Raw genomic sequence first — 27,407 nt, forward strand, 5'->3', positions numbered from 1 at the left:
GAAAAGCAGGCTCTTGCTCCCCGCTGCTGCCTCCTCTTGAGAAACAGCACAGATACAGATGTTTCCAGGTTCCTGAACAATCCTGGGTGGCCGGGGGGCCTGCTTATATTTCTTCATTCATCACGTATTTTCTGAGAGTCTGAATATTGCACGAACATTTTGAGGTACTTGAGATGTGGCTGGAAATAAGCTAGATCTCTGTGAATCTAGACCTTGGGTTTCTAGCCCAAAGTAAGAGAAATGACAGTAAATAAAAATTGTACAGAGCCAGTGCTGCAGAGCACCAGAACAGCATAGCTTGTGTGAGGGGATGCAGGGTGGATGGGGAGGTCGTCCTATTTGGTATGGACTCCTTGTTGCCTTTTATTGCTCATATCCATCTTTGGGCAGATGAAGTACTGTCATCCCTGACTAGTAGGGGGAGCTAGCTATCCAAGAAAGCAAGAAGATTGTTACTGGTTTTACCTGGAAGGAAGATGATTTAAAGTCTGAGCTCTTGCCAACAGAATGTCTAACCTGGATTGAGTGATTGAGTTGTTTATTTATTTAAGTCACGATTGCTATTTATCTATCTATGCATTCGTTTTGGAATTTTTTCTTTTTGCTATTGGCCGTGCACATCTAGCTCATTGCACTGTCATGAAACACGGAGACCTCTGAAACAGAACCTGTTTCTCCCCACCATCCTGGGTGCCTGGGACAAGGAGCCTAGGTCCCTCCACCAAGGTGGCGGTGCCCAGAGAAGCACCGCAGTGGCCACTGCTAGGGCACATGACATTCCCTCGGGCATTCCCGCAGTACTGATGCACATGTAAAATAACTTCAGAGTTTTGCAGGAAGAAGCCTGGAGGCTCAAATGCTTGTTTGTTCAGGGACTTATTTTCTAAAGCACCAGGATGGAACCACAAATAGCATAATCAGAACCATTTGTGGATGATAGAACACAACCTGTAAAGATAGAATTAGAGTGTCAAGGTCAGGACTGATGGCTTGAATAAAACGTTTCAAGCCCAAGATAATGATGCTGTGTCATTCCTGGAAGGCAAACAGACTCTGTGAGTGTGACCAGGATGCCGTGCTGCAGGAAGAGCAGTGTAGCTTGCAGACCAAGCAATGCACATTTGACCCCAGTGCTGATGAATTTGTAGAAATTGCAACGAGATGTGCTATTAATTTGAGTGACATGAGTATCATTATGTTGGCTTCTCTAGCCTAAGTATGTTAAGAGCAAAAACAACAAAAACATTTATATGATTTAAGGTCTCATGTCATATTATGTTTTGAGAAATTGTCAGGAAGCTAGAGCAATATATGCAAATATATAATTCCTTTGCTTTTAACTGTCTGTCAAGCATCGGCGGCTTATGCTTATAGTCCTTGTTACTCAGAAGGCTGAGATCTAAGGATCACAGTTTGAAGCCAATTGGGGCAGAAAATTTTGTGAGACCCCATCTCTAGTTAACTTGCAAAATGCTGGACTGGAGATATAGCTCAAGTGGTAGAGCATCAACCATGATTGGAAAAAGCCAAGTGAGAAGATGGGGCCCTGGGATCTAGCCCTGGTACTGAAATAGTAGGTGGTGATAGACAAGCAGGCAGACAGACAGACAGACAGACAGATAGATAACTATACACAGACACATATATATACATATACATATAAAACAAATCACTGCAGACATGAGTAAAAGAATCTATCTGGTAACTGTGTACAGCCTTAAGCATTTTTGTTATTTTTAAATTAATGTTATTTACTTTGTGTTTATGTGATATCAAGGAATCAAACCCAGAGCTTCATGCATGCTAGGCAAACACTCTACCACTAAGCCTCCTTCCCAGTCCCATTTTTCTTCTTTTTTAAAAAACCACTGAATTCCCACTCAAGCTTTGGATGAAGTAAAACCTGACGATAGCTTCCTCACTTGGATGCCAGAGAAGTACAAGGCTGTGCTGGTTTTCTTTGGAACGTGGCAGCCCCAGCTGCTGTGGTAGTTACCATTGTCTGGTCAGTGAATCCCTGCCCTCCAGGTCTGTGTACAGCTGGAAACCACTGGTCCAGCGAATACACATCTGATCAGGCAAGGGGTGCATTTGTGAACCTGGGAGTCCAGGGACAGCTTGTGTATGTGGGACTTTATCTCCAAAGCTTATGAAATCCTTTCATGTTTGGGGGTGATGCTTCCATCCCAGATCCAGAGCCACCCCCCACTCCTCACCCTGCCGCCAGCCCTGGACCTCCGGACACGTCCTCTCCCTCTGCTCTGTAAGCACCACCAAAGCCCTGTCGGTCTTGATTAATTCTGCACACAGTGACCAAGAGAGTGCTTTGACTCCGGGCAAAGCAAAGCATGATGGGTTTTGCAACCCAGACATAGGGATAAACATTTATTAAAAGAGAAAAGTGCAGAGCTTGGAGCTCATGGAGATTGCACATAAGTAAAAGCACTAAAGAATGATTTCCAACTACCGAGTTTTGAGTTCTTCTAGTCTACCATACTTAATGGTGTCTAAAAAAAACTCAGGACTGCTTGATAACATTGTTCTTAATCCATTAGGTCTTTGTGTGGTCAATGGTGGACCATGACGTCACTGTCCAATAATTAATGCCAGGAAAAAGATCTTTAGAAAAAAACTCTTTTCCAACACAAGCTTGCTTTGATTTAGTGCTGACATGACTGACCATTTTCAAGAATATATCAAATTTCCGGGAAAATGACAAAGGATACTGTATTATTTAGTATCTATGTGTTTGAATATATTTGGTGGTATCTTTTGTTGTTGATTTCTAGTTTTATATTTCTTTTTAAATTTAATTTTATTGTCAGGGTGATGGACAGAAGGGTTACAGTTACATACATAAGGTAATGAGTACATTTCTTGTCCAACATTTTATCCTTCCCTCATTTTCTTCCACTTTCCCTCCCCACCAAGTTGTAAAGTTCATTTCCAACATTAGTTTTTTTTTTCCATCGTTGTATGAAAGAATGTAAGAGGTTATTTCACTTTTATTTCTTAAGACTTACTTTATGACCTAAAATCTGGTTCATTCTGCTTGTTCTTGCAGTGGTATCAGGGCTTAAACTCAGGACTGCACACTCTCCTACGGCTTCTGCTGTGCTCCAGCCTAAATTTGAAAAGGTGGAGGAGAGGAAAGGAATAAGGGGATATTGTACAGCGAAAAAACAGAGTAGCTACATTTTGAGAGGTTGAATTTGGAGCCTTTCTTGGAGTGCCTGTGGTCTGCAGGTGGATTCCTGTCACAAAGATGGGTAGCCCAGTGAATACACTTAACACTGTTTGAAAACTGAGCCCTGAGAGCAGGAGAGGAAAGGAAGAGCAGACAATACCAACAAACCAGATCAGCTCCAATGGAGAGCTGAAGAGGGACACCATGTTTACTAGAGGAGCTCCAGGAGACATGGAAACAGGGGACATGGTTTCCTAGCACCTGAGCTGGTTCCAGCTTAAACAGGGTCAGGTCAGGAGCACGGTCACAGGGAGCTTGAGAGTTCATGACCCAAGACCCACAGGTCCAGTAGCATATTGTCCAAGTCCCTGCCCCTGCCTCTAGGAATTCAGGCATACCCATCACTGGGAGGTGGGACTTCCCTGCCTCCACCATGAAGACAAGATGGCCCCAGTTAAACCCAATTCCCTATTATCCACCATGTGGCCAAGATGGTGCTGGTTAGATTCGGCATCCCTACTTCAGGGACAAGAGTGAGTGAGCTGGTTCTCAGTAGTCAGTGTGCAGGTATGGAATTGTCACAATGAAACCCCTTGTACTAGTAACTCATGCTAATTTAAAAAAAGAAAAGAAAAAAAAAGAAGGCCTTTGAAAAGAGAAAGGGAGAATAAAGCTTTATGAACCCCAGGTACCACTTTAACCTGAAAGCTTTGAGGAAAGCATGGTGCTGAGGGGAACTGGAAGACTAATGAGTTCATTTGCAACTTAACAGAGTGGCTGGACTTCATTGGCTAGCAACATGTCCCTCAGCAGACATGTTTTGTGAGTTCAGAGTTGTCTACAAGTTAACTTCCTATCTGAAGTTTTAACACAGCCTGCAGAAGGCCGTCTCCACTGTGAATCACTGCAACTCTGCCAAGAGTTAGCCTGCTTTGTCACCTTCCATTTTAAAACTTCTTTTCTTCCCCATTATCTTTTTCCTCCCTTGCATCCTGTTTTCACTCTCTTTCTTTTAGTTTCTCTCCATTAAATGATATCCTAATAGTACATGCCAAGAGCGAGGCTGTAAAATAATAGTGGTATTCAATGTCAAACGTGACTAAAGTATCCATGTATCAGAATACACAATTCCTTGTTCCAACCTCTCCATTCTTTTGCCTTCCGCTCTCTGGTGGCAGACATTTTGGATTCTTTAAACCCTTCCTCCTGGCAATTACAGATCTCTGTGTGTTTTCAAATAATGGGTGAATCCTATTTTCTTTTAATTTGTCAATTTTCAGCATGGTCTACTGAGTTTGCAGCCTGAAAAATTAGGATGTGGCATCATCCTGGTGATCCTCCTCTTGTATCCGCTTGACTTGGTTGGGCTCCAAATTTCGTTAAGTGTGTATTTAGTTTTAATATTACTATGTTTATATAAATTTCACTCGCAGCTGGAAATCATAACATCTGGTCCCTTGTAAGCAAGGATTGCAAGTACAAATAACTTGTTTGAGAGGCACCAGCTACACCAGTAGAAGAGTAAGGAAACGTTAAAAAGAAGGGAAGACTGTGATAAAAGGTGTGTTCTCAAGTAGTTGCCAGTGTGGGCAATTGTAGCTTAGTGAGTGTAGCTGGTGAGAGTGGCTCAGGGACATGGTGTAGAACACCCACTCAGTGTGCTAGCAAATGAAAGGGTGAGGGAGAGGGTATGGGTACACCGCTCCTGTCTATCATCCATTGACGGCTACTCCCCAGGGTAGCCAATGAATTCCTTCACACTTCCGGCCTGTGTATGCAGACAGCTTGGCCTTCTGAAGTCCCCCGCAAATAGCTGGGACAGCTGACAGCTGGGAGTTAGCTAAAAACTGTAGACTGCATTATGATTACGAGTCCTTTTTTAAAATTTTCATGAACTTGACTTTTAAGATGACTTATACACTCGGGATACTTTTACACATTGGTTCTATACCTTCCCATCGTTTCCCAACACATTTTACAAAATCAGTCACCTCAAGAGATCTATCAGCTCCAGCCTTTTCCTTGGAGCTATCTGTCATGATCTCCTATGGGTGGCCTCCCTTGGATGGCCTCTTTTAGGATGGCCTCTCCTATGGATGGTTTCTTTCAGGGTCTTCTACACAGATGGCATCTGGCCTTCTCAGCCAGGTACTGCTACTCCCTGGTGAGGAAATCCTTGGCTTACTTCCTGAGGAAGCAGCTGATCAGGGAACCGTCAGGTGCAGAGCTGCCCTGCTCCGTTCTTGTTTTGTGCCGCTCCTGCTGGGGTAGAGGCCAGGCTCCCAGTGCCCTTCCCTGACCCTGGGAGAATTCCCAGCCAGACCTCCTCTCTCTTTCCTATGTTCTGGTTTTCTTTGGTTTATTCCTTTGTCTGATGGGTGGGCTGGATAGAGGCCTATGTTGGAAATCTTTACCTTCAGAGTTTTGCAGTTATTTCTCTGTAGCCCTCTGTCTCCGAAGGTTACACGAACAAGTATGAAGTGATTCTGATAGGTAGGTATGTAATTGTGCACTTGTGGTTGACCTTTTGCTGATACTGGTTTTAAATCCCTTCTAGAATCTTCTTTGTTCTATGGTTCTATTACATTACGTTGAAGTTGCTTGAGGTGGGCTTATCACCCCCCAGTGCTGGGCTCTGTTCATCTGATAACTCACACCTTCAGTTCTGGGAAATGTTTTAAAATGGTTTTGTTGATACTTCTTTTTTGTCTTTCTCTGCTGCAGTATTTCCATTCTGTTCTCTTCCCGGCACTTCTGTCATCACAGCGATAGACTTTCTGCTGTTTTTCTAATCATCATATGCTTTCTTTTCTCTCCTACTTTCCACTGTTTTCTTTGCAAAGCTTTCCTTCCTGAGAACATTGCTCAACTTTACCTTTTAGTCCTTCCACTGAGTTTTCTATTCCAGGTAGCTTGTTTAAATTTCTAAAATCTCCTTTTAGTCTTATGCGTGTTCAGTTATCTAAAGCACTGCACCCATAATATTTCATGGAGGCCACGTTTTTCTCTGAACCAGTAGAGCAAGCCAGTGGTTCCGGTTGTTATTACAACACAAGCCCATTTTTCTGCTCCATGCGTAGTCTCTATGTCTTCAGATTGCTGTTTCTGTTTTTATCATGATGTGTGTGTTCTGATACCCATTTTTTTCATCTTCAAAGGCTCTCCTTTGAATACTCTTTGAGTGTCTGCTTTATTTTTAAGACTCAGACACCAGGATGAGTTGGAAGCTGGGAGCATGTATGCAGGGCTTGTTGGCTTGTGGTTTTGTTGGAGGGTGAGCTATCTGGACTCCTTGTGCTTCGTCACCACAACATTTTCATTTGTATTTAAGCCTGAGAATGTTCTAGAACCTCCCTTTTTGGGTCTCAGCTTTGGCTAAGAGGGAAACTTGTCTGAGGCCTGGAGGGCCGAGCTGAGGTTGGATCACTCCTTGCCGATCAGTGATCAGAGACGCTGGTGCACAGGTGCCACACTGCTGTCCAGCGGGCTCCTACCTCTCAGCCCAGCTGCTGACCACTGACCAGCAGTGGCCTCAAATCGCTTGGCTGAGATTTGGCGTCTGAGGGCCGGTCATAAGCTGTGCATTCGCTTGTTCTCTTGAGTGGCCAAACATGTACTCTTCCTGAGAATTTCCCATATGCTCTATCCACACCTAGGCCTGCAAATCATCGTCATAACGATATTATTTCTTGAGATTGATATAATCGATTACAACAAACTCTGGCTTACAATGGCACAGCTTTATTCTTCTATACTTCTAGAAGTCAGGAATCTAAAGCCTGATGCTTTAGGAGAGAAATCCCTTTCCTTGTTTCCCCAGATTTAAAAACCTGTCTGTAGTTTTGGCTCCTGGCTCCCTTCTCTATCTCCAGAGTGCATTTGTGCTTTTCATCTTCTCTTCGTGGAAAGGTTTGCTGACCTGTTTTGATGACTGCTCTAATAATTCTCCCCAGCACCAGACCATTCAGACAGTCCCATCTCAACAGCCCTGCCATCGCCGTGCCAGCAAACCATCTTCTGCTGTGGAAGATGACACCATCACTGGCTCTGGCAAGCTCACCCAAGTCTTTGGGAGGTCGTTGTCTGTTTGCCACTACAAGCAATGTCTTTCTCTGGTTCCTGTCCTTCATACTGGTACTTCCTAGGCTCCTCCCCCATTCCTATGGAGTCATTTCTAGAACTCCTGCCTCTCTAATAGGGCAATGGCTCTCATTCCTGACTGAGCTCCCATGAAAACACTCCCAATGTCAATATTTCTGTGTTTTCTTTTTGGGCTAGTCACGTTCCCCCCACTTGCCCTTCTGATTCTAGCCTAGAAGGTAAAGGCAGGTGGTGAGCATCAGGTAATCCCAGGGAACTGGTCCACTCAGCTCTGCTGGGCTCAGTTTGGTCCTCTGAGGAAGTCATCAGTGGGTCCTGCGCCCATTGGCCTTTGCTCCCACTTCAGGCCATTCCCAGCACCCAGAGTGCTACCCAGAGTACCATGCTACCACTACCATTTTGGAGAATCTGCAGTTAAAAGATTGCTTCTCCACCTCCTACCACTGTCTTACAGTGTGGCTTGCAGAAGAAGTAAAGACATTAATTTACTGTCTGTCTGCCTAGTGGCTTTCAAAAATTCACTAATGTTACCCAACGTTTTCTTCCTCTTTTTTGTGGATTTTTTTTTTGGGGGGGGGGTCTGGTTGTGGGGCCTGAACTCTGGGCCTGGGCGCTGTCCCTCAGCTCTTCAGCTCAAGGCTAGCGCTCTACCACTTGAGCCATAGCGCCACTTCTGGCTTTTTTCTTTTTTCTTATGTGATGCTGAGGAATCAAACCCAGGGTCTCAGGCATGCAAGGCAAGCGCTCTACCACTGAGCCACCTTCCCAGCCCCCTTTTTTGTGGATTTATGTATTTTAGTTAACTGTATTCTTTAATTAAATGTGTGCTGGTAAAACAGAAAAAAACCTTATAAACTCTTTTTCAGCCTCACTGATCAAAATGCCTTGTATAACTCTAGCACAGCCTCAGGACTGGAAAACACACTGATATGATCCACTGTTCTTTTCTTCAGATTTTTCCAGTTTTAAATGCACTCACATATGTGTTTGCTTCTGTGAAATTTTATAAAATATGTTCTATATAGTGGATGAACAGATAATTGAATAATAGATAGATGGAAAATAGGTGGATAGATAATAGAGATAGATGATAGATGATAGATGATAGATAGATAGATAGATAGATAGATAGATAGATAGATAGATAGATAGATATACCTTTGAGCCAGAGGCAGAAAACTGCATACATGAATGTCTGTACTCCAGGACTAGCACCAGTCAGGACCTACCTCCTGGGCTTCCAAGGCTCCCACCAGTGCTCTGTCAGTTGCACATTTTTCTGAAGAACAAGGCCTATTGACAGTACGATAGAATTTGGAAGAAGCAAAATTAGACACCATGTTCCATGTACATCTCATTTTGGAAGTTGAACAACCAGAGTCGGAAGAAAACATACCTTGATGCTTGTGTACTAGGCCATGGCCACACTTTATCTTCTCTGAGACCTTGCTCAGGGAGTGATGGTCAGCTCACAAAGCTCTGTAGTTAGTTCACTAGGTCCAAGATCCTATATCCTTCTTGGAAGGAGGGGCAGAGAGAGAGGGAGAAAGAAAGGAAGTGTGGGAGTAAGGGAGGGAGGAGGCAAGGGGAAAGGGAGGAAGAAAGGAGGAAAAGCAGGAAGGAAGAAGGGAGGGAGGGAGGGAGATCAGCTGAGAAAAAGGCTTTTGAAGCTCAAAGCAGGATCAGCAAACATATTAGGCTATTACGTTCTTGCTGTGCCAGACTCTTTGCTCATGCTGAGTCATAACTAATGGGAAATTTTAATCAACGTTGGACAAAAGGAGACTTACAGAATTACATTTTTTCACATTCCCTTCTTAAAGAGGAACATTGTGTTTTCCGATTTCTGCAGGAATAAAGAATTAATGACCCATGGGGAGGCCAAGCAGAGACAGGGCAGTCTACTTCTGGACAATGAGTTGCACATGACTCCCCTAGAATTACGTCTCATAGTTGGACATTCTGATCATTAAATTGTCCCAACAATGCTACTTGCACTCATCTTTTTGCAGTCATGGAAACTGTAGTATTTTGGTACTCAGTGGCGGGAGGCAGGAGTGAAGGCCTTGTGAAATAACCCAAACCAATTAACATGGAAGGTGGACGTCAACATAGCCAGGAAAGGAAACATAGCATTTTATGTGTTCTCATTTATGTTTACGGCGCCTCGTTACACAATGTATTGAATGTATTTATGTGAGTGAAAGGAATGCTATCTTTTTTAAAGAAAATGATTCTGTCGCTTGAGGGTTCTTCTGGAAGGTATTTGAGAGATAATCATGTTTTTCTTGCCGAGTCTCATCAGAAAGATGAAGGAAGGGCTGGGGTGGGGATATTTATAAACAAGTAGTAACAAGAGCTCTGCTTTACTCCCCAGCCTTCCCATGATGCTCCTTTAGGGCACTGCTGTGCATTCAATAGGAACAGGATCCTGGAGCTATCTATAGATGCAAAAGAAACCATCCCAACATTTAGAAGCTTAAGCTAATTACTGATTATTATTGCTCAGGAGTGCATGCTCGACCAAGAAAAGCACCTGTGACCCTGTCCACCCAGCCCCCCAGCCCCTGTGGCTGTAGTAGCATCTGTATTTGTGGCTAGCTGGCAGGCTGTGATGGTCAGGGTCAGGCTGTTCACGGCAGCTTTCTTCCCTGTGATGGTTCATAGACTGGAAAGCTAGCATGGGCTTCTTCTCACGCTGTTTGCAGGATCCAAGGGAGCAACAGAAGTGTGCAGACCGCTTGGGGCCTCTGTGAGGAACTGCCTGCCTTCTCACTGTGCAGAAAGGCTGGTTCTGATAGAGAAGGGAGACGGGCAACAGAGTTCGCAGCTGATGCTCCCTCCCTCCTTGTCCTTCAAGGTGTATTCAAGCCTGCTCCGGCCTTTCCCCAGCCAACCAGATCTCTGGCGTCTTCATGCCACCCAGCTGTGCGGCTGCATCTGCTCATACATCTCTCTATCTTCAGAACCAGAATTATTTCCACCACCATTTTTTCAGTACGAGGGTTTGAACTCAGGGCCTTGGGTTTACTAGATAAGCTCTCTTCACCTGATCAATACTTTGACCATTGGGCTTTGAGTTTATGTCCGGGACAGCCTCACACATAGCTGATACGACAGGTGTGGACCACCACACCCAGGGCTGATTGTCCGAGGCCGGGCCTTGCTAACATTTTTCTCAGGCTGACCTTGAACAGTGACCTTTTACATCCCCATCTCCTGAAGAGCTGGGCTCACAGGCATGAGCCACCACACTTGGCTTCTTTAACCATCCGTGTGTCTCCCGTGCCTAGCTCAATACTTGGACCCGGGAATGTTTTCTGAATAAACGTGGCGATGGTCATTTGTGTAGTCCCTTTTCCTGCCCTTTCCACATTGCGTTGGTCTTGGCAGAGTCCTTTTTCCTCCAAGTGTCACCCCTTGGATAGGTTAACTCACACAGCTGACAGTTGTGTGTGGATGGAATGATGACACTCTAGACCTCTGTTTAGCAGTGAAGAGTGCTGAGCATTTCTGAGGTTTACTCATTCAGTGGAAGGTGGCTTCCTTCTCTTTATATCCTTCTTGTGGCGCAGTTGCAAGTGGCCAGATCTTAGTTCTTGTGAGTACAAAAATGCTTATGCTGGTTGTGCAGAACCTTCTGGTCATTCTAGAAGGCTCAGCTCCGGAAAGCACTTTTCTTTGCCTGGCATTTTGGTGAGCGGGGAGTAGGTACATAGCAGCGAGGCATCCCCGGCTGCCACGGGTGCCTCTTGATCTGTCACTGCTTATGGGTGTGAGCCCTGCAGATGAGTGTCAAACGTTCAGACTTCCCAGGCTGGGAGCGACCAGGGGTACAATGGGCTCGCTATACCCCTTGAGTTACAGAGGTGAGGACGGAGGCCCGCAGAGGCAAGACGGTGTGCTCAGCCGCACAATGACATTATTGTGCAGCTGGAAGAGCTCAGAACATTCTAGAGAACCAAGCTTCCCAGACAGTATCTTCTCTCCCTCATTAAGATAAACAGAGGGCTATGTAGTAGCAGCCCTTCCGCAGCAGATTTTTCCTCTGAATGCCTGGGTTTGCCTCCCGGAGGCCTGGGAGGAAAGACAGCACCTCTGACTGGAACAGGAGTTACTTGTGTCAGAATCATCCTCTCAACACACACTGGAGGGCACCTGCATGACCTCCCGAGTCCTTGGAGATTTGACACCGGAAGTTATTTTTTTAGCAAGTGCCTAGATGATCGTAATGTATACTGAAGCCTGAGATGATGGTAATACAATGTAGTGCCAGGTTTGGCAAATATTAGGGAGAAATCAATGAACATGAGGGATGGTTGGGGGTGTTACTGGGATGGAGTCATTTGTGGATATGTGCTAGTAGTCCAGAGACCCCAAAAGATGGCAAAGTTCTGGCCATGCAGAATTAGCAACAAGCATTGATGTCCTGGCTTCAGTGGCCATCCCCTAGCAAGTGCAAGTCCTAAGTTCAAGCCCCAGTATCACCAAAGGAGGGGAGGAGGAAAGACTGCAGAGAAAGAAGGGATGAGAGGAAGGCAGAAGAGAGAGGGAAAGAGAAAAAGAGGGGAGGGAAGGAAGAAAAGAAGAATGCAGAGAAAGTAGTGGGGAAGGAAGGGAGGAAGGCAAGAAGAGAGAGGGAAGGAGGGAAAGGGAAGGAGGGAAGGAAGGAAGAGTGCAGAGATGGAAATGGGGAAGAATGTCAGTCAGATCTCTATCAGCACACAAACTATCTTCAGGCTAATGCTTTTGTATCACTTAACTAGAATCTTCTTTAGAGCTTGGTTATCTTGCTATACATTGACAAGTGGTTTTATGATGTATGGAGGAGCTCCGTTTATTTTTTATTTTTAAAAATCCACGCAGGTTTTTCTTGTGTAGGCTTTATTTCACACCCTTCTTTGATGCATAACTGAAGAGCTAGAAAATACCCAGAGGGGAGAATCTTTGTGGAAAATAAACACACTAATTGGCTATCCATCTCCATGAGGAGTTTGGAGCACCAGCCCGTACATCAGGTAAAACCTGCTGTTTGGAACACAGCCACTGAGAAGAATACGTCAAGCGGCTTCAGAATCGGAGCCAAAAAGGTTTTGATGTATGGAGTCAAAGTGTGGAGCAATTTGTATGGTGAAATAAGTGGTTCTTTCTAGCTCCATCATCTGAAATCGTTGGCTTTGGACTCTTCCCATTGCCCATGAGGGGAAACAGTTGGGCCTGATGTGCAGTTTAAGGCCGTTCATATCACTGTGCTGGAATGACTCTGCGCTGCATCAGGGAGAAATGCACAGCACATATCACTGTCATGGTGACCGGACTCAGAAGTGCCATCCATCCCTGTGGTTGAAATAAAACTATCCCAAAAAGTGTGTGGCATTCATCTCCAGCAGACAGGGAACAGACCAGACTCCCTTTCACCCTCCTGAATCCAGTTGAGTTTGCATTCAAGGCTCAGTGACTTCCCCCACTGCCTTGCTCATACTCTCTTCTCTGCCGCACTCCCAGCAGCTCAGAATGAAAATCTAAGTAAACACCCTGCCCCCTCCCCCCCCCCCAATCATGGATTCCCAGACCTCTTGCAGGGTGTATTAAGTTCCTCTCTGTATGGTGCTAGGCTGTTTTTATGTCTGTGTCCTGTTTTCCTCAAGCAGGAAAAGACAAGTACTGTTATGTTCCTGCTGTTCCTAGCCCTTTAGAACAGTGCCTGGTTGGTAGATGTCTGGGAAATATTTGCTTAACTGGAAGGCAGATGTGATTTCCCCCTCCACATTAGATTCCCCCTAGAAGAAGGCAGAAAAGAGCACTGTTCTTTGGACTGCTGAGTTTGAGAAATTTTAGTGAAACCGTGTGTCTTTCCATTTTAGTTGCCTGAATTAACAGAAAGGCTTATCTTTTCTGCACCAAATTGTATTCCTGTTTTAATCCAAGGTACAAAGCAGTGCTCCCCAGAGTCTGATCTTGCTTTCCTGGTCCTACAGCATTTCTGCACGCATTGTGACTACAGAGCTCCAGGTACCTTGAGGAGAGCCTGAAAGGCCAGCAGGACTGCGTTACAGTGCTTTCAATTCTGGTGGTGTCCCTCATAAGGCTCACTCAGAACTGTCCAGATCAACATTCACCATGCCCAGCATTTGATGGAGGGGAAGTTTTGCCTTTCCCGCTACCTTTGTGGGTGTGGGTGAGCCCTACCAACATGCATGGGGTGTCTTCTCTACCTAGGCATCGTCTTTTTGTGTTAAGTCCAAAGTACCAGTGGACCAGTATGTTACGATAAAGAATTATCAGCTGGATGCTAGTGGCTCATGCGTGCAGAGTCTGAGATCTTGATGAATTGAGATTCAAAGCCAGCACAGTCATTAAAGTCTCTGAGATTCCATCTCCGATTAACTAGCAAAAGGCCAGGCTAGGTGTGTGGCTCAAATGGTAAAGCAGCAGTCAAACAAGCCTGCTGAGCAAGCAATCTCCAGTCCCTGAGTTCAGACCCTGGTGCTCACAAAAATAAATAGATAAAAAATAGTGGGATAGATTTATTGACAGCTGTTGGAAAATGTAGCTTAAATACTCTGTTTCCTCAGGTGTAATGAATATTTTTTCCCTTTCTCAAGACCTGCCCTCCACACTGCTTTGTGCCCCAGGGGGCTGTCTTGTGTGCCTGTGGCTTTGGCCTTTGCCTAGGTTTAGTTGATGGAGGATGGGAGGGAAGAAGCAGGGACATTTATTCCCCACACTCTTCCTTGAGGGCCACCACATCCCTCTATTGAGGGCATGATTTCTGCCGACTGGACCTGGCCACAGTGCCTTCCCTCTGTTGATCCTGACGCTTCTTTGCTCTCCCATCACTCACTGGGCTGTGTGGCATGGACAGGGCCCAGGGTCTCTCTGCTGGAGCATTTGAATAGCAAGTGTACATTTAGTTGGTCTGTAGCCTCAGAAGCAGTGGAAATAGCGACCAAATAGTGAAGTCACTGTAAAACCTGAGTGGAAGTGAGAAGACATGCAGATGGAGAGAAGCCTCTGGAAGACTATGTCATGAGAGCGATGGGAAGTCTGGAACGACGTCCATTCATACCCAAGCCAAGTCTTTCTTTCCAGTAATCCCAGGTAGCTTTCAGCTGCAGGAGAGTGGCATTCTGTCTTTCAATGGAAGTCCTGGGGCTGGTATGATTAGACCCGCATAGGACACATGGCCATCCCTGGCCAATCCCTGTGACCTGGGGAACAGATCACTCTTGTTGGCTGGCCCTGTCCACACAGGATGCTGCTGTCAGAAGAGAGGAGTATGCACCGGCCAGAAGAACAATGCATCCCATCGCCTTAGCACATTTCAGTGTCTTGTTCTCTCTGAAGGGGCTCGAATGACAAAACTACTCAGTGAAGCAAGTCCTCCAAAGCCCACACTTAGTCTGAATGCTGTCAGTAACTGCCTGTTCAATAAACTTTGAGTGGGACAGCGTGGCCTGACCGGGATTCTCACCGCCACTCCTTACGAAGCAGCAGCGGCCTACAGCCAGCTCACCAGCCTGCCCTGAACAATGCCCTCCAATGCCCCTCCTTAGTTAACAAGGAAGAATGATTACAAGGAAATGACAATGAGTCAGTCATTTGTGGGAAGGAACATATTTTCCCATTTACCTTCACGTAGCATTAAATAACTCACTCCTATTCCATTAAAAGCAAAAGCCCCAAGCCAAAAAGCATTAGGAATCCAAATTCTCTCTTCTCTCCACTCCTCCTCCTTCCTTCACCTAAGCAATTTTATAGCAAACAACCCTACGCTATAAACAATGTGTCGTGCAGTTCTGAGAGCACGCTGGGCCTTGGCCCTGAATAATGATGTGGGTAGAGCAGAGCCCTTCTGCATGGGGACAGAGGGACAAGCCAACGCGACTGGCAGGGATGTGGAAGAGCTTGGCTTCCAGCCAGTTTTTGTTTAATGATATCTCACTTTAAACTGCCACTTACCCAGTTATAAATGTGCTAATTGGTCTGTAAATGAACCTAGCTGACACCTGGGGTTCACACAGCACACTGTTAGAGCCCACTGGTGGAGCTGCAAGTTTAGGCACTTTTTAGACCCTGGAATCTGAAGACAAAACAGGAAGACAATGCCCAGGCTACTGCCCGAGCCCTCACTGACAGGAGTACAGTCCTTTCATAGCATCTTGATTCTGAGGTTTAGTTCCTGGCGGACCATATGCCCATTTTCCCAGCACCTCTGGGCCAATACTACTCCCAAAGAGACTCGAGTCTCCTCTTGAATTATGAGTGATGCTCCTGTCTTGATTTCTCATGCCCAAGCCAGTGCTGGCCCTGGCCCTTGAAATGCCTATGTTCAGCCTGTGTGTGGAAGTTCTATTGCTTTAGCACAGAAATGCTCTCAGGTAGGAGCTGCTCAAATCTATGCCCTGGGCTCGACCATGCCCTTGTACTGTAGCATTTTTAGCTGCATGATTCTAGCTTCAGTTTTTCTCTTCAAGTCTAGTCCATTGCCTTCTCCCCTTCCTGTGTTCTCTTTTTCTCCTCCCACTAAACCATACTCTCTAAAGACTTGGATAGTAGGCCTCCAACATAAATATATGTCCACATGTGTTCATGTGTCTACATTGTGTTCTCTGAACCCTGTGGTGAAGGCCTTATTTGGGGAAAGTGTCTTTGCAGATGTCATTAAGGATTCTGAGATGTCACTCAAGTGATCACTCAATCCAATGAAAAGTGCTCTTTTCAGAGACAGGTGTGCAAACACAAATGCGTGGAGAAGGTCACGAGAGGGCAGAGATAGCCCTGAGATGTTGACTGCCACCAGAAGCTGGGAAAGATAGCAAATCATGAATACAAGCATGTACTTAATTATATCAAGAGCCTTTCTTTGAGAGAGCCAGGCCTGTGGATACCTATATTTCAGACTACTTGGCTAGAGCTTGAGTATGTCAATTTCTGTTGTTTTAAGTCCCAAATGATTGTACAGAGTTTGTGATCATCTGTTATGGCAGCTCTAGGGAATTTGTATTCTTCAGTTTCCTCCAGAGTAACCAGCCACTCTACTCCATGGAGTTCAGTTTTCAGATGAACCTGAAGCTTTAGGTCTTTGTACAAATCTTCTACATTTGATTTGAGCTCAGAGTCCTTCCATTCTCCATTCCCTACCCCTTTACCAATATGAAGAAATTCCATGTCTTACTACTCCTATCCTTGTCTGACTTTGTCACTGCAGATCTCTTCCCTCCCTCCCTTCCTCCCTCCCTTCCTCCCTCCCTCTTCCCTCTCTCTCGTGGGAGGATGGAGAAAAGGAAGGAAGCAGGATAATACGGACAAATTGTCATCATTAGCAATGTCGCAGAAATTTTAACACAGTGACTCAATCTCTCTATAGACAATTCCCACCCAGTTCTGGCACTGAACCAGAGTCTGATTTTTTTTTTTTTTGCCAGTCCTGGGCTTGAACCTGAGTTCAAGTCCTGGGCACTGTCTCTGAGCTATTTGCTCAAGGCTAGCACTGTACCACTGGAGCCACAGCACCACTTCTGGCTTTTTCTGTATATGTGGTATTGAGGAATCAAACCCAGGGCTTTGTGCATGCTAGGCAAGCACTCTACCACAGAGCCACATTCCCAGCCCAGAGTCTGGTGTAAATCCATTTACTCCAGCAATGAGAAGTTGTAAAACACTGCTCTACCCAGCTACACCAGACTGGGGCATATCCTTTTATCCAGAGGAACTTGGCTCCCATGAATTGGATTATTGGATTTACATATGCATTCCTCCACCTATACCTGCCATGCCCTGTAGGCTTGGTGTGCAGAATTTGTTCAGTCTTGGATTACCAATGAGTTGGTAATTATTAATTGGTCAGATCAATTTATGACTTGTCATCTTTAATTGATCAGGCAGCTCCTTACCTAACTTTCAAGCAGGAGTCCTTATCAGACCTATGAAGGATCAAATAAGGAGCTTGTTAAAATTTTCTCCATGTCAGTCAACAAAGCTCCTACCCTTTGATGTTGACCTGTTCAGAAGTGAGTCAAACTCGCCTAGTAAAATGTTCCCCTAAATGAAGGCAGCGAAAAAGGCCTGCCCTCCCTCCCTCTGCCCCTCTCACTCCACCGCTTCTCTCTTCTGCCCATCACGTCTCACTTCTTTTGTGTCATAACACAGAAGAAATCGCACTCTAGCAGAGGAGGTAAATACACATTGTCCGCCACCCCACTACCCCTCAGGCAACTCCTGGTAATAAACAGATCTATAGTCTGTTGGCTCTTTTCTCTGCAGAAATAGTTCCCTTTCAGTTCTATCAACATTGGCTGCTACTAGACACAGGATTTTTTTCGAGCTGCCTTTTCGGCTCACGGCACAGAGTGGACATTACCCAAGTTTCCCATTAGAGCTGGTACGGCAGCCTGCTCTGTCCTCGGCAGCTTTTACTGGCTGGCTGGCTGGCTTTGTGGCCTCCTGACTGAGGCCCTTACCCCTCCAGACCACCTGGCACATGGCTTCCCAATTGAATACTGCTTTATAGTCCTCATCCAGACCACAGTCCCTGATGAGTCGTTTCCATTTTTCCACCCATATTGGCCCGGAAGGAGGAGGCTTCATCTGGCCTTTTCTTCCAGGCTGTCCTCACCCAACCCCAGTCAATCTGTGTACTTTGCTTCACATCACTGATTACATAAACCCTTTCTGCAAATCAGTGGTCCTTCCTCGACTGGCAGCCCCGCCTCTCCAGCGAAGCTGGTTCCTTGTGCCGGCACAGCTCCCTTGCGTGTTCACTTTCTCTGTGTCCTTTTCAGTTCTGGCTGCACAGATCTTTTTGCATGATCATAGATGGGGGCTGCAGTCTCCCCCCTCTTCCTTGCTCTGCCAGGTGGGCTAGGAGGGTGGCTGCAGTGTGTACCTGACATTCCCACCCCAGAGCCTGCCGCTGAGCCCACTTCTGTGACATCCGCTGGACAGCTTCCCAACAGAGAAACAAAAAAAATGACTCTCAGTGATGTGGTGGCAGGCCAGTTACGTGAGGACAGATGATCGCTGAAAAAGGAAAAGGGAAATGAACAAAAATAAAACAACAGCATCAGGTAACCGATACCTATCTGGAAAGAACACTCGACAGCAATGCCAGTGACAACCACACTAGGCAAGATTTGTTTATTTTTCTGGTCTTAGGGCTTGAACTCATGGCTTGGGTGCCATCCCTGAGCTGCTTTTGCTCAAGACTAGTGCTCTACCACTTGAACCATAGCGCCACTTCCGGCTTTTTCAGAGTAGTTTACTGGAGATAAGAGTCTTGGACTTTTCTGCCCAACCTAGCTTCGAACCTCAATCCTCATGTCTCAGCCTCCTGAGAAGCTAGGGTGTCAGGCATGAACCACCAGTGCCTGGCTCCCATGGAAAAATTTAAAGTACCAAACTAAGAAAATGTTGACTCAGAATGATGCTGTTCAAAGTCTGAAAGAATAAAGAAATACTTTCCTTCTTTCTTCTGTAGATCCCTTGGCAATCCCAGCTCTGTGACCGGGCCACATGCATGCATGAGAGAAGTTGCCTGTGTTTTCTTTAAAAAAAATTCAATTATAAATTTGTGATAATTTCATACTAAGAAAATAACTTTTAATACATAATTAATGTGACATAGAAGAATAATACATGTGAGTGGTCCAGTCTTTAGCCAGTACACTCAAGGGAGCAGAGGTGATTTTTGGATTTGTTAGTGGTGGTTCTGAGAATTGAATCCAGAGCCTTTCTGTTAGTAGGTCCTCTGCCATTTCAGCCATGCCTGAATGCTTTTTTTTTTTTCCCTCATGGTGACCTGGACCCCAATCCTCCTATTCTCTTCCTGCTGTGGCTGGGGTGACAGGCATGCTCTACCACACCCAGATTTTTCTGTGGTGATGAGTAGTATCTCATAAATGTTTTTTCTTGATCTGGTCTCCAACCTTGATCTTCCTAACCTGTGCCCTGGAGTAAGTAGCTAGGATTGGAAACATGAGCCACTGCCACCTGCTGAGAAGTAGAATGATAGAACTGAGTTTTATTTCTTACATATAGTGAATTGGTATTGTGTAGTAGAAGGATCTTGCCTGGGCTAGCTTTCTAAGACCTGCCTTGAGGAGGACTTCCTGGGGCTGGAATAGTTCAGGCTTGGCTACCAACTAGTTTTGTGACTCTAGGCAGGTTTCTTATTGTTTCCTTTTTCCAGCTTTACTAAGATAATTGTCAAGTAAAAATTGTGTGTATTTAAGATGGATAACTTGATGGTTGGATACAGATATATATATATATATATATTTCATCATATATATATATTTAATGAAATAATTACTGTGGCCAGGCTAATTTACATTCCCATCCTTTCGTGTACTTACTATTTTTGTTTTCTTACTCCCTTTCTTCTCCCTTCCTCTTTCCCTCCTTCTTCCTCCATTCCTTCCTACCTACCTCTCCCCTCTCCATTCATTCTTTCCTTCTTCCCTCCCTCCTTCCGTCTCTCCTCGCTTGCTTTCTCCTTCTCCTCCTTCCTCTTTGCCTTCTTTCTTTCCTGTCTCTCTTCTTAATATTTGTGGTGAGAGAACCTAAAATCCACTCCCTTAGCAAACTGCAAGCATTCAATGCGACATTGTCAATGCAGCCATCGTGCTGTGCGTCTCACCTCCAAGCGGTTTTTGTCTTGCACAATTGAGATTTTGCACCCTTACGTCAACATCTCCACATTTCCCTCTCCCCCCTCCTCCCAGCACCTACTTTCCACTTCTGACTTTGGCTCAAGGAAGTGAGAAGGGCAGTGTTGGTCTCTTTGTGCCTTGTTTATTTCCTTGAGTATAATGTGCTTTGGTTAGTTCACATGATTGCAAATGGCAGAGCTGTCTTCAATTTACACACCATCCCACGGTATATCTACCACAGTTTCTTTGTCAACCCACGGACGGACAGCTCAGCTATTTCCGTACCTTCTCTATTGTGAACAATGCTGCCATAAACCTGACATTGCAAGCATTTCTTCAAGATACTTACTTCATTTTCTATGAGTATAAACTTGGGGGTAGAGTTCTCGAGTCAGATGGTGTTCTGACTTTAGTTTGTTGCGGAACCCCCATAGCATTTCCCACCATGCCTGTACCAACAGCCGCTCCTGCTGTACTTGACAGTACTTATTTTCTCCTGTCTTTTTAATGGTAGCCATCTTGACAGGAGTAAGGAGGTAGAGGGCTTGACAGCTGTGTCTCCAGATGAATTTCATTTTAAATATGATGAAAGTCTGGGGGCCTCTTCTCCATTAACAATCCACCATCTGCCAGAGGGAGGGATTCATATGGGAAAGAATCTCTCGGAGATCTCCTTTCCTAACACTCCTGCTCCAACAATGGATGGAATGAAAAAGAAGTAAAAAAAAAAAAGACACTTTTTATAAAAATATATTATTACTAAGAATAAAAAGATACATGTAATAATGGCTTTTGACACTCTAAACCGAGGGACAAACTTGAACAGAAACAAATATACTTTGACCCAATAGTTGCATTTTTGAAAGACTTCGAGGTTGGATATTTCTTTGTCACCTCTATCATGCAAGGCTGGCTTTTGGTAGAAAGCTCTTCTGGAGTTTGAATCAAAGCCGCTCTTCCAGAGTGGGGCTGGCTGCTGATGTCGCTCCACAGCAGCGCTCTTCCGGGTCCTCTTAATGGAAGCCCACTGGCCTTTTCATTTTGTTGTTGTTGTTGTTGTTAGTTGTGGGGCTTGAACTCTGGGCTTGGGCGCTGTCCCTCAGCTCTTCAACTCAAGGCGAGTGCTCTACCACTTGAGCCACAGCGCCACTTCCCATTTTCTGGTGGTTTATTGGAGATAAGAGTCTCGTGGACTTTCCTGCTTGGGCTGGCTTTGAACCATCATCCTCAGATCTCAGCCTCCTGAATAGCCAGGATTACAGGTGTGCACTGGCTCCCAGTGGCCTTTTCATTCTTGAACAAGGTACACAGCAGAATTTTCCCACAGAGGAAACAATGATCAGTGGTGTTGGATGTAGTTTAAATGTTTATTGAGAAGCTTGCCTGTCCTTTGCCTGACTGTGTACTGGTTCTAGAGTTGATTGTGTCTGCTATGGGAGAATGTGCCCGTGTGCCATCTAAGAAGGCCGGAGGGGTCTGAGCCGAGCCTCTTCTTACAGAAAAGCTGGAGGAGTCTTTCTGTCAGCGGGGCCTTGAATAGTTTCATTTGGGCCTCACAAATCTATTTTTTCTGCTATTCCAAAGATTTTGCCTATGTAAATAAAGGCCTATGCTAATTCTCACGGTTGGTTTAATTTGTTAGAATATAATAAGTTGTTCTTTCAAAACCCACATTTTAAGACTTCCTGATAACTCACAAATATCACCCAAATTCTTTTGATCACAAATGATAGGCACATAAAGTATTTTGCCATCTGCACATTTGGGTGTTTAAAATTCTTGTGATACTAGCAGATTCTTTTCTGTTTTGGATAAATCCAGTTTTGCCTGGTTGCGTAACTGAATATTTCCTGGACCCTGCTGGCTGTGGCTTTCTACTGGAATACAAAGCATAAGTTCTAAGTAGACTCAATGAAAAATATTTTGTTCTGACTTTACTTGTAGGAAACTCAATCAACCAAAAAATTCTGGCTAATTGGAGAAACAGAAACTTTTTTTCCCTAGGAATGGAATCATGCTTCAAAGAATCATGACACATTTTAAAAAGTTGATAAAAGCCAAACTCAAAAGCTACTAAGGATGGATAATTGAAAGGATGGATAATTTAATTGCCGGGAAATGTTTAGGCTTTCTAAATTGGATTTCTTTCTGTCACTCATAATAAGAGCTGGGCTTCTTTTAAACTGCATTCACAGAATAGTGCTGTGAAGGCCACTGACAAGGAAGTCTGGAGAGAAGGAGCTCGTGCTGTGTGGTTAGGGCTCCTGGGCAGAAGCCTGGCCTTCCCTGTGTGACCTTGGGTGGAGTTCATCAGCAGTGTGCCTCCCAGTTTCATCCTTGATAAAATGTGCCCCGCAGTGAGAGTGTGCTTGGTGGGACCTCCTCTCAAAGAGGGTTGGAGCTGGAGCCTGGAGCCCGGACTCTTCCTCAGGGACAAGGGAAGGAGAAGGCAGAAAGCACCAGGTGTTGAGAGTCAGCCCCAACTCCTATCTACAACCAGCCTTCCTGCAGCACCAAGATGACCATGAGGAGAAAGGACACAGGGTGAGAGTCTTCTTCTTTCTTAGTACTGTCCCTGTGACCCAAGGTGCCTGGCTAATGTTACATTCATGCCAGAGAAACTTAACCTATCAAGCAAACAGTAGCAGCTGCCTGAGCCTCAGGAGAATTTGAAGAGGAAGTGCTCATTTGGTTCTATCTTCCACGGTTCTAAGAATCCTGTGACATCTGCAGAACACGAGGGGGTCATGGGAGTAAACCTGTGACCTTCGTAGTCCAGCGGAGGGAAAGCGACTCAGAGCTGTAGTGACAAGGCTCAGCTCCCAGGTGGGGGCATTTGGCGGGGAAGCCAGGCTTTACCTGGGTAGGTGTGGGGCTCTGCCTGTGAGGCCTGTGAGGCCTCAGAGGACTCCTGGAAGGGCAGTTCGAAGGCCAGCTCACAGATGAAACACAAGGGGTATGGCTAGATATGCCTCAGAACCACTGCTTCTACCAAGAGTCTCCATGTGACAGGCAAAGGGTGGGGGTAAAGGAAGAGGGGTGAGTGTGTACTGGAGGGGTGAGTGTGTACTGGAAGGCTGAGCGTGTACTTGAGGGGTGAGCATGATCACCGCACATCCTGTGCACACAGGAAGGTGTCAGGACGAAACCTGCTATCTTGTACAACTCATATAGGGTAAGACAAAGGGTCACCTTCCTGACTTTATGGCTTTGGGGGGGGGGGTTACACTTATGTCAGCTTAGGATGTGTGGAGTAACAATGATTCTCATGATCGGATAAGTTCTGGAAACCTCTTCTCAAGTGAAGTCCGTGGTTTCTTAGGAATAATAGGATTAAAATAAAATCTAGCCAGGTCTCTGCCACAAGGACCGCGTGGCTTCACCGACAGCCACATCTAAAGAAGACATCCAGAAAGTTCTGGAGGTGGGAAGGCCAAGGTGCAGGGTCCCCGGACGGCCTCCCCCGAGCTCCTGCGTGTCTCCTCCAGCGTGTGACCCCCTCTCCTTTCTTGAGGACGGGGAGGGGGGGGCTCCCTGGGCACCAGCCCTGGTCTGTGTCCTGCATCTGTGTCTGCCATGGATCTTTCAGGGTCTCGTGTGTGACACCGCGCGCCCTCCGCCCCCAGGGTCGGCAGGACCGGCGACCGCATGGTCCCAGCTGTCCATCGTGCTCTCCCACGTTCCCGGGCTGTGGGGGGCCGACGCCAACGCGGCCGCGATCTCCGCCCTCCCCGGCCTCTCCGGGCCTTGGTTGCAGGATCCCTGGCCGGACCGTGGCTCTGGGGGACCCGAGCCTGACTTAGCCGCCCGAGGCCGGCGGGAGGCGCCTCGGAGGGCGATGGCTGGGACCCGGGCGCCCTGCCGCCCGCGCACTGGCTCCGCCCCGCGCCCGCGGAAGCCCCGCACGGGCCGGGGCCCCTACGGCTGTGTCGGGCGAGGTCGCTGCGGCCGGGGCGGCGCAGCTCGGGGTCCGGACTCTGCGGGCGCGGGGCTCTGCCTGCAGTGGACGGCCAGACACCTCCGCCCCGCGCCCTGCACGCCGCGCCCTCGGCACGCGCCCGCAGGTGCCCGCCCCGGCGGCTGCTGGGAGGGGTCTGGACGCCCGCGTCCTCCCCACGGGGCGGGGCGCACCGAGACCCGCGCCCTGCGCGCCCGGAGCCTCGCGTCTGCGGACCGGAGCGCTGGCGGCGCCTGGCGGTGGCTGCGCGGACCTGAGCCAGCGCCCGGGGGAGGCGGCGCCCGGAGGGGGAGGGCGGCCCGCAGCCCGCAGCCGCCCCAGCGTGCCTGCGTCCGTCCCCGCATCCCCACGCCCCACATCCATCTCAGATCCTGCAGCCCGCGCCCGTCCCCTCATCCCCGCGCCCGTCCCCGACCCCGCAGCCCTCACTCTTCCCCGCAACCCACGGCCGTCCCTGCCGCCTGCCGGTGAAAGCCCGGCCCCGGCTCCCCGCGCCCGACCCCATGGCGCTCGGCCTCTGAGCGCCGCGCCGGCACGTGGGAGGCTCCGCGCCGCACCCGCGCTCCGGCGGCCGCGGGGACCTCGGGGACCGCGTCGGGCCGGGTCCCGGAGCGCGCGGGCACCACCGCGGCCCGCCCGCCCCCTCCGCCGGCCCGGAACCGGCGCCGGGGCTCCGGGGCGCCGGCCGAGGGGCGCCGCGGGTCCGAGCGGGACCGGGCGCCGCCGCCGCCGCGGAAGCGATGCAAGTCTCCATCGCCTGCACGGAGCACAGCCTGAAGAGTCGGAATGGCGAGGAGCGGCTGCTGAGCAAGCAGAGCTCCGCCGCCGCCGGCGCGGTGAGCGCGGCCCGGGCCAAGTTCCGCACGGTGGCCCTCATCGCGCGCAGCCTGGGCACCTTCGCGCCGCAGCACCCCATCTCGCTCAAGGAGTCCACGGCCACGCAGACGGGCATGAAGTATAGGTACGCCCGCGCCCGCGCCCCGAGCCCCGCGCCCCTAGCCCTGAGCCCCGTGCTCCGCACCCCGTGCCTCGCACCCCGCCCCGAGCCCCGCGCTCTGCTCAGGGCTTCTCCACGACCTCTGAAAGAGGCTGAGTTGACAGAACCCTGCGCTCAGGTGTGTGCGTGTGCCGGAGTTAACACAGTGGCCTGTTTTGTGCATTGTGAGTGTTGGTGTGCTCTCGGGAGCGGGTGCGCTGCCTGTGCGGGAAAGCCGCTCTGGGTGTGCGGGAAAGCCGCCCCGGGCTGCCCGGCGCCGGCTGCGGGAGTGCAGTGTGCATCTTGGTGTCTGGTGCAGAGCGCGTTCTGCGGTGGCGGCATCGGGAACAGTTCCCGTCCGGTCCTACCCGCAGGTGTCTTTTGAAAGACCGAGGAAACAGATGCTGTGGGGCCCCTTCAAGGAAGCCTGGCTGTGGAACATCCATAAGAATACGTTTAAGTCGAAACTGGAGCTTGAAATGCAACATAGATGTCCAAAGATGTGAAGAAAAGTTAATTTTTTTTCTTAGTATCACTCGTTTCTCGGTTAACTCTCCAGCTCCCCTTTCCTTCAGGATTTTGTGATAGGCAGAGTTTCTTCCCGTCAGTGACCCCACTCCTTTACATAGGAGTTAAATTTGCTCCCCAAAACATTCTATTACACATGATGTGACTTTTCTTTGTAATTACTTGCCCCACCCCTCCTGCCTTTATTTCTCTAAAACTTCTGCTTCCCAGATACGTTTGTGGGTAGTGGAGAGAAGCAAGGACACACCTTCCAGAACCTGCAGTTACTGCAGTTTGCACATGTGGATTTGTCCGTTACGCACCCGTGGCTCTGTTCTCTTTCTTTGGAACCATTACCTCTGGTTGTGACAGGATGGAGTGGAAGGGGCTATAACCATCTCTCTCCAGCCCCTGGCTCTCTGAAATAAGCATGTGAATTCCTCCTGTGAATGTGGCTCTGGAGAAAAACTTTCTTGGCTGAGTTTTAGGAAAGCTGCTCATGATAAGCACACCCAAGCACTGTCGTTTTCATATATTTGGAGCCATGGAGAACAAAACGGCCACGGATAGGAATAAATGAAAGCATAGCTCGCACGCTTGGCCCCAAGTGTGTACAAACACAAGCAGCCAGATCAAAGGAGTCCATGTCCGCAGTGAGAGAGCCTTGGGTTTTCCCATCAGCCCTGGGGTCAGGGAGACCGGCAGGACCAGTCCTCTGGGTGAGATCTCGGTGTGCAGCACCATGGCTCACACCGAACCCCTTCCCTGCGGACATGGTGGGCACTGCTCTGAGCACTGCTGGGATGGAGCTGGGCCCAGGCCCCAGCCACAGCACCCCTGGGTGACAGTGGGTCAGGGAGGAGGCTGGAATGGTGGCCCCAGCCTTTCCCAGCACTGTGTGTTCTCTTCGTGTCAGTGAGGAGAAACACAAAGAGGCTCCAGTGTCCTGTGACAGCTGCTTGTGGCAGGATGGGGTCTGATCTGTTCAAAGTCAGAAGCTTCCCATTCAGGTTTTTCTGTCAGTGCAGCTGCACTTAGCTTGTGTGATTACCGGTCTCTGCTACTTGTGGGCAGGTCCTCCCTGATGGAAAGCCTTCTGGGCCATCTGTGTTTGTGGGCTTGTTAGTGTTCGTGGGGATTCAAGGGGATGCCTCCTCTTCCTTTCCCCTCCTGGCCCAATCCGTCCCTGCTGGCCTGAGGCTTGTGAGCCTGTGAACACACCTCAGTCTCCGCTCAGCTTCTATGTGGTGATGGGTGTTGGAGAAGCTGAGGACAGGCTGAGTCTCCTTAGAGTTGGGTGAGCAGAGGAGAGCGTTATGTACCTCATGGAAATGATAGACATATTTTTATTAACAGGATTATCCTTTTTTATGCTGTTGTTTGTAAAACACAATATGTGTTTGGGGATTGTCGTTAGTGATAACAAATAGAACATTCTTAAGATGTCACAAGGAAGGTGGTTAGCTTCAGTCTCCTGGGAAGTGCCTGCGGGACCTAGAATGCTAACTTTGTATCTAACTGCTCAGAATAATATCCTCATTTTTGGTGGTTTCTGTAGGCAGAGTCTCTAGGGGCAATGTATGAGACCCTAGAAAATAACAACATATTGTCTTAGTGTACATCTTTCTGAGGAGATGCTTTATAGCTGCTTCAGAATTTGAAGTGTCTGGCAGTCAAAACAATGCCACATGTTAGTGAAAGGACACCTGTTTAGTCAACGAGTATTTATTGAGTACCTCTTCTGTACCAGGAATCCCTCTAGAACTCACACCGAAGGCACAGGAGGCAGGCAAGGATTGGGACTTGCATCCAGGCTGAGGAAAGAGACCAGGTTCTGTGTGGGACCGTGCTGGGGAGAGGGTCTGAAACAGCATCACCCATTCATTTCCAGACTAACAACTTGGAGACAACACATCGTTTATCCATGTCACCCATGTGGGCATATTTTGTTACCCCAAGGGTGCCTTTTAACTTCAGCCCTGTGGTAAGCCTCCCTGGAAGCTGATGAATAAGCAGGATGCCTTC

General features: G+C 47.7%; 1 protein-coding gene across 2 annotated transcripts in view; it reads left to right on the forward strand.

Moving 5' to 3' along the window:
* Window positions 1-27,407, forward strand: part of Kcnab1 (potassium voltage-gated channel subfamily A regulatory beta subunit 1) — a 213,128-nt gene that overhangs the window by 37,353 nt on the left and 148,368 nt on the right. The window contains exon 1 of one of the 2 annotated variants that reach the window (XM_042685523.1): window positions 24,639-24,860. The exons of the other annotated variant lie outside the window; for it this stretch is intronic. Within the exon in view, the coding sequence (XP_042541457.1) occupies window positions 24,640-24,860 (221 nt within the window). The 5' untranslated portion in view covers window position 24,639. Of the gene's footprint in view, window positions 1-24,638; window positions 24,861-27,407 lie in introns of those variants that run through there. 2 annotated transcript variants of the gene reach the window in all.

This window comes from Dipodomys spectabilis, unplaced genomic scaffold (assembly GCF_019054845.1).
Source record: "Dipodomys spectabilis isolate Male_0828 unplaced genomic scaffold, ASM1905484v1 ptg000095l, whole genome shotgun sequence".
In the NCBI taxonomy this organism is placed as follows: Eukaryota; Metazoa; Chordata; class Mammalia; order Rodentia; family Heteromyidae; genus Dipodomys; species Dipodomys spectabilis.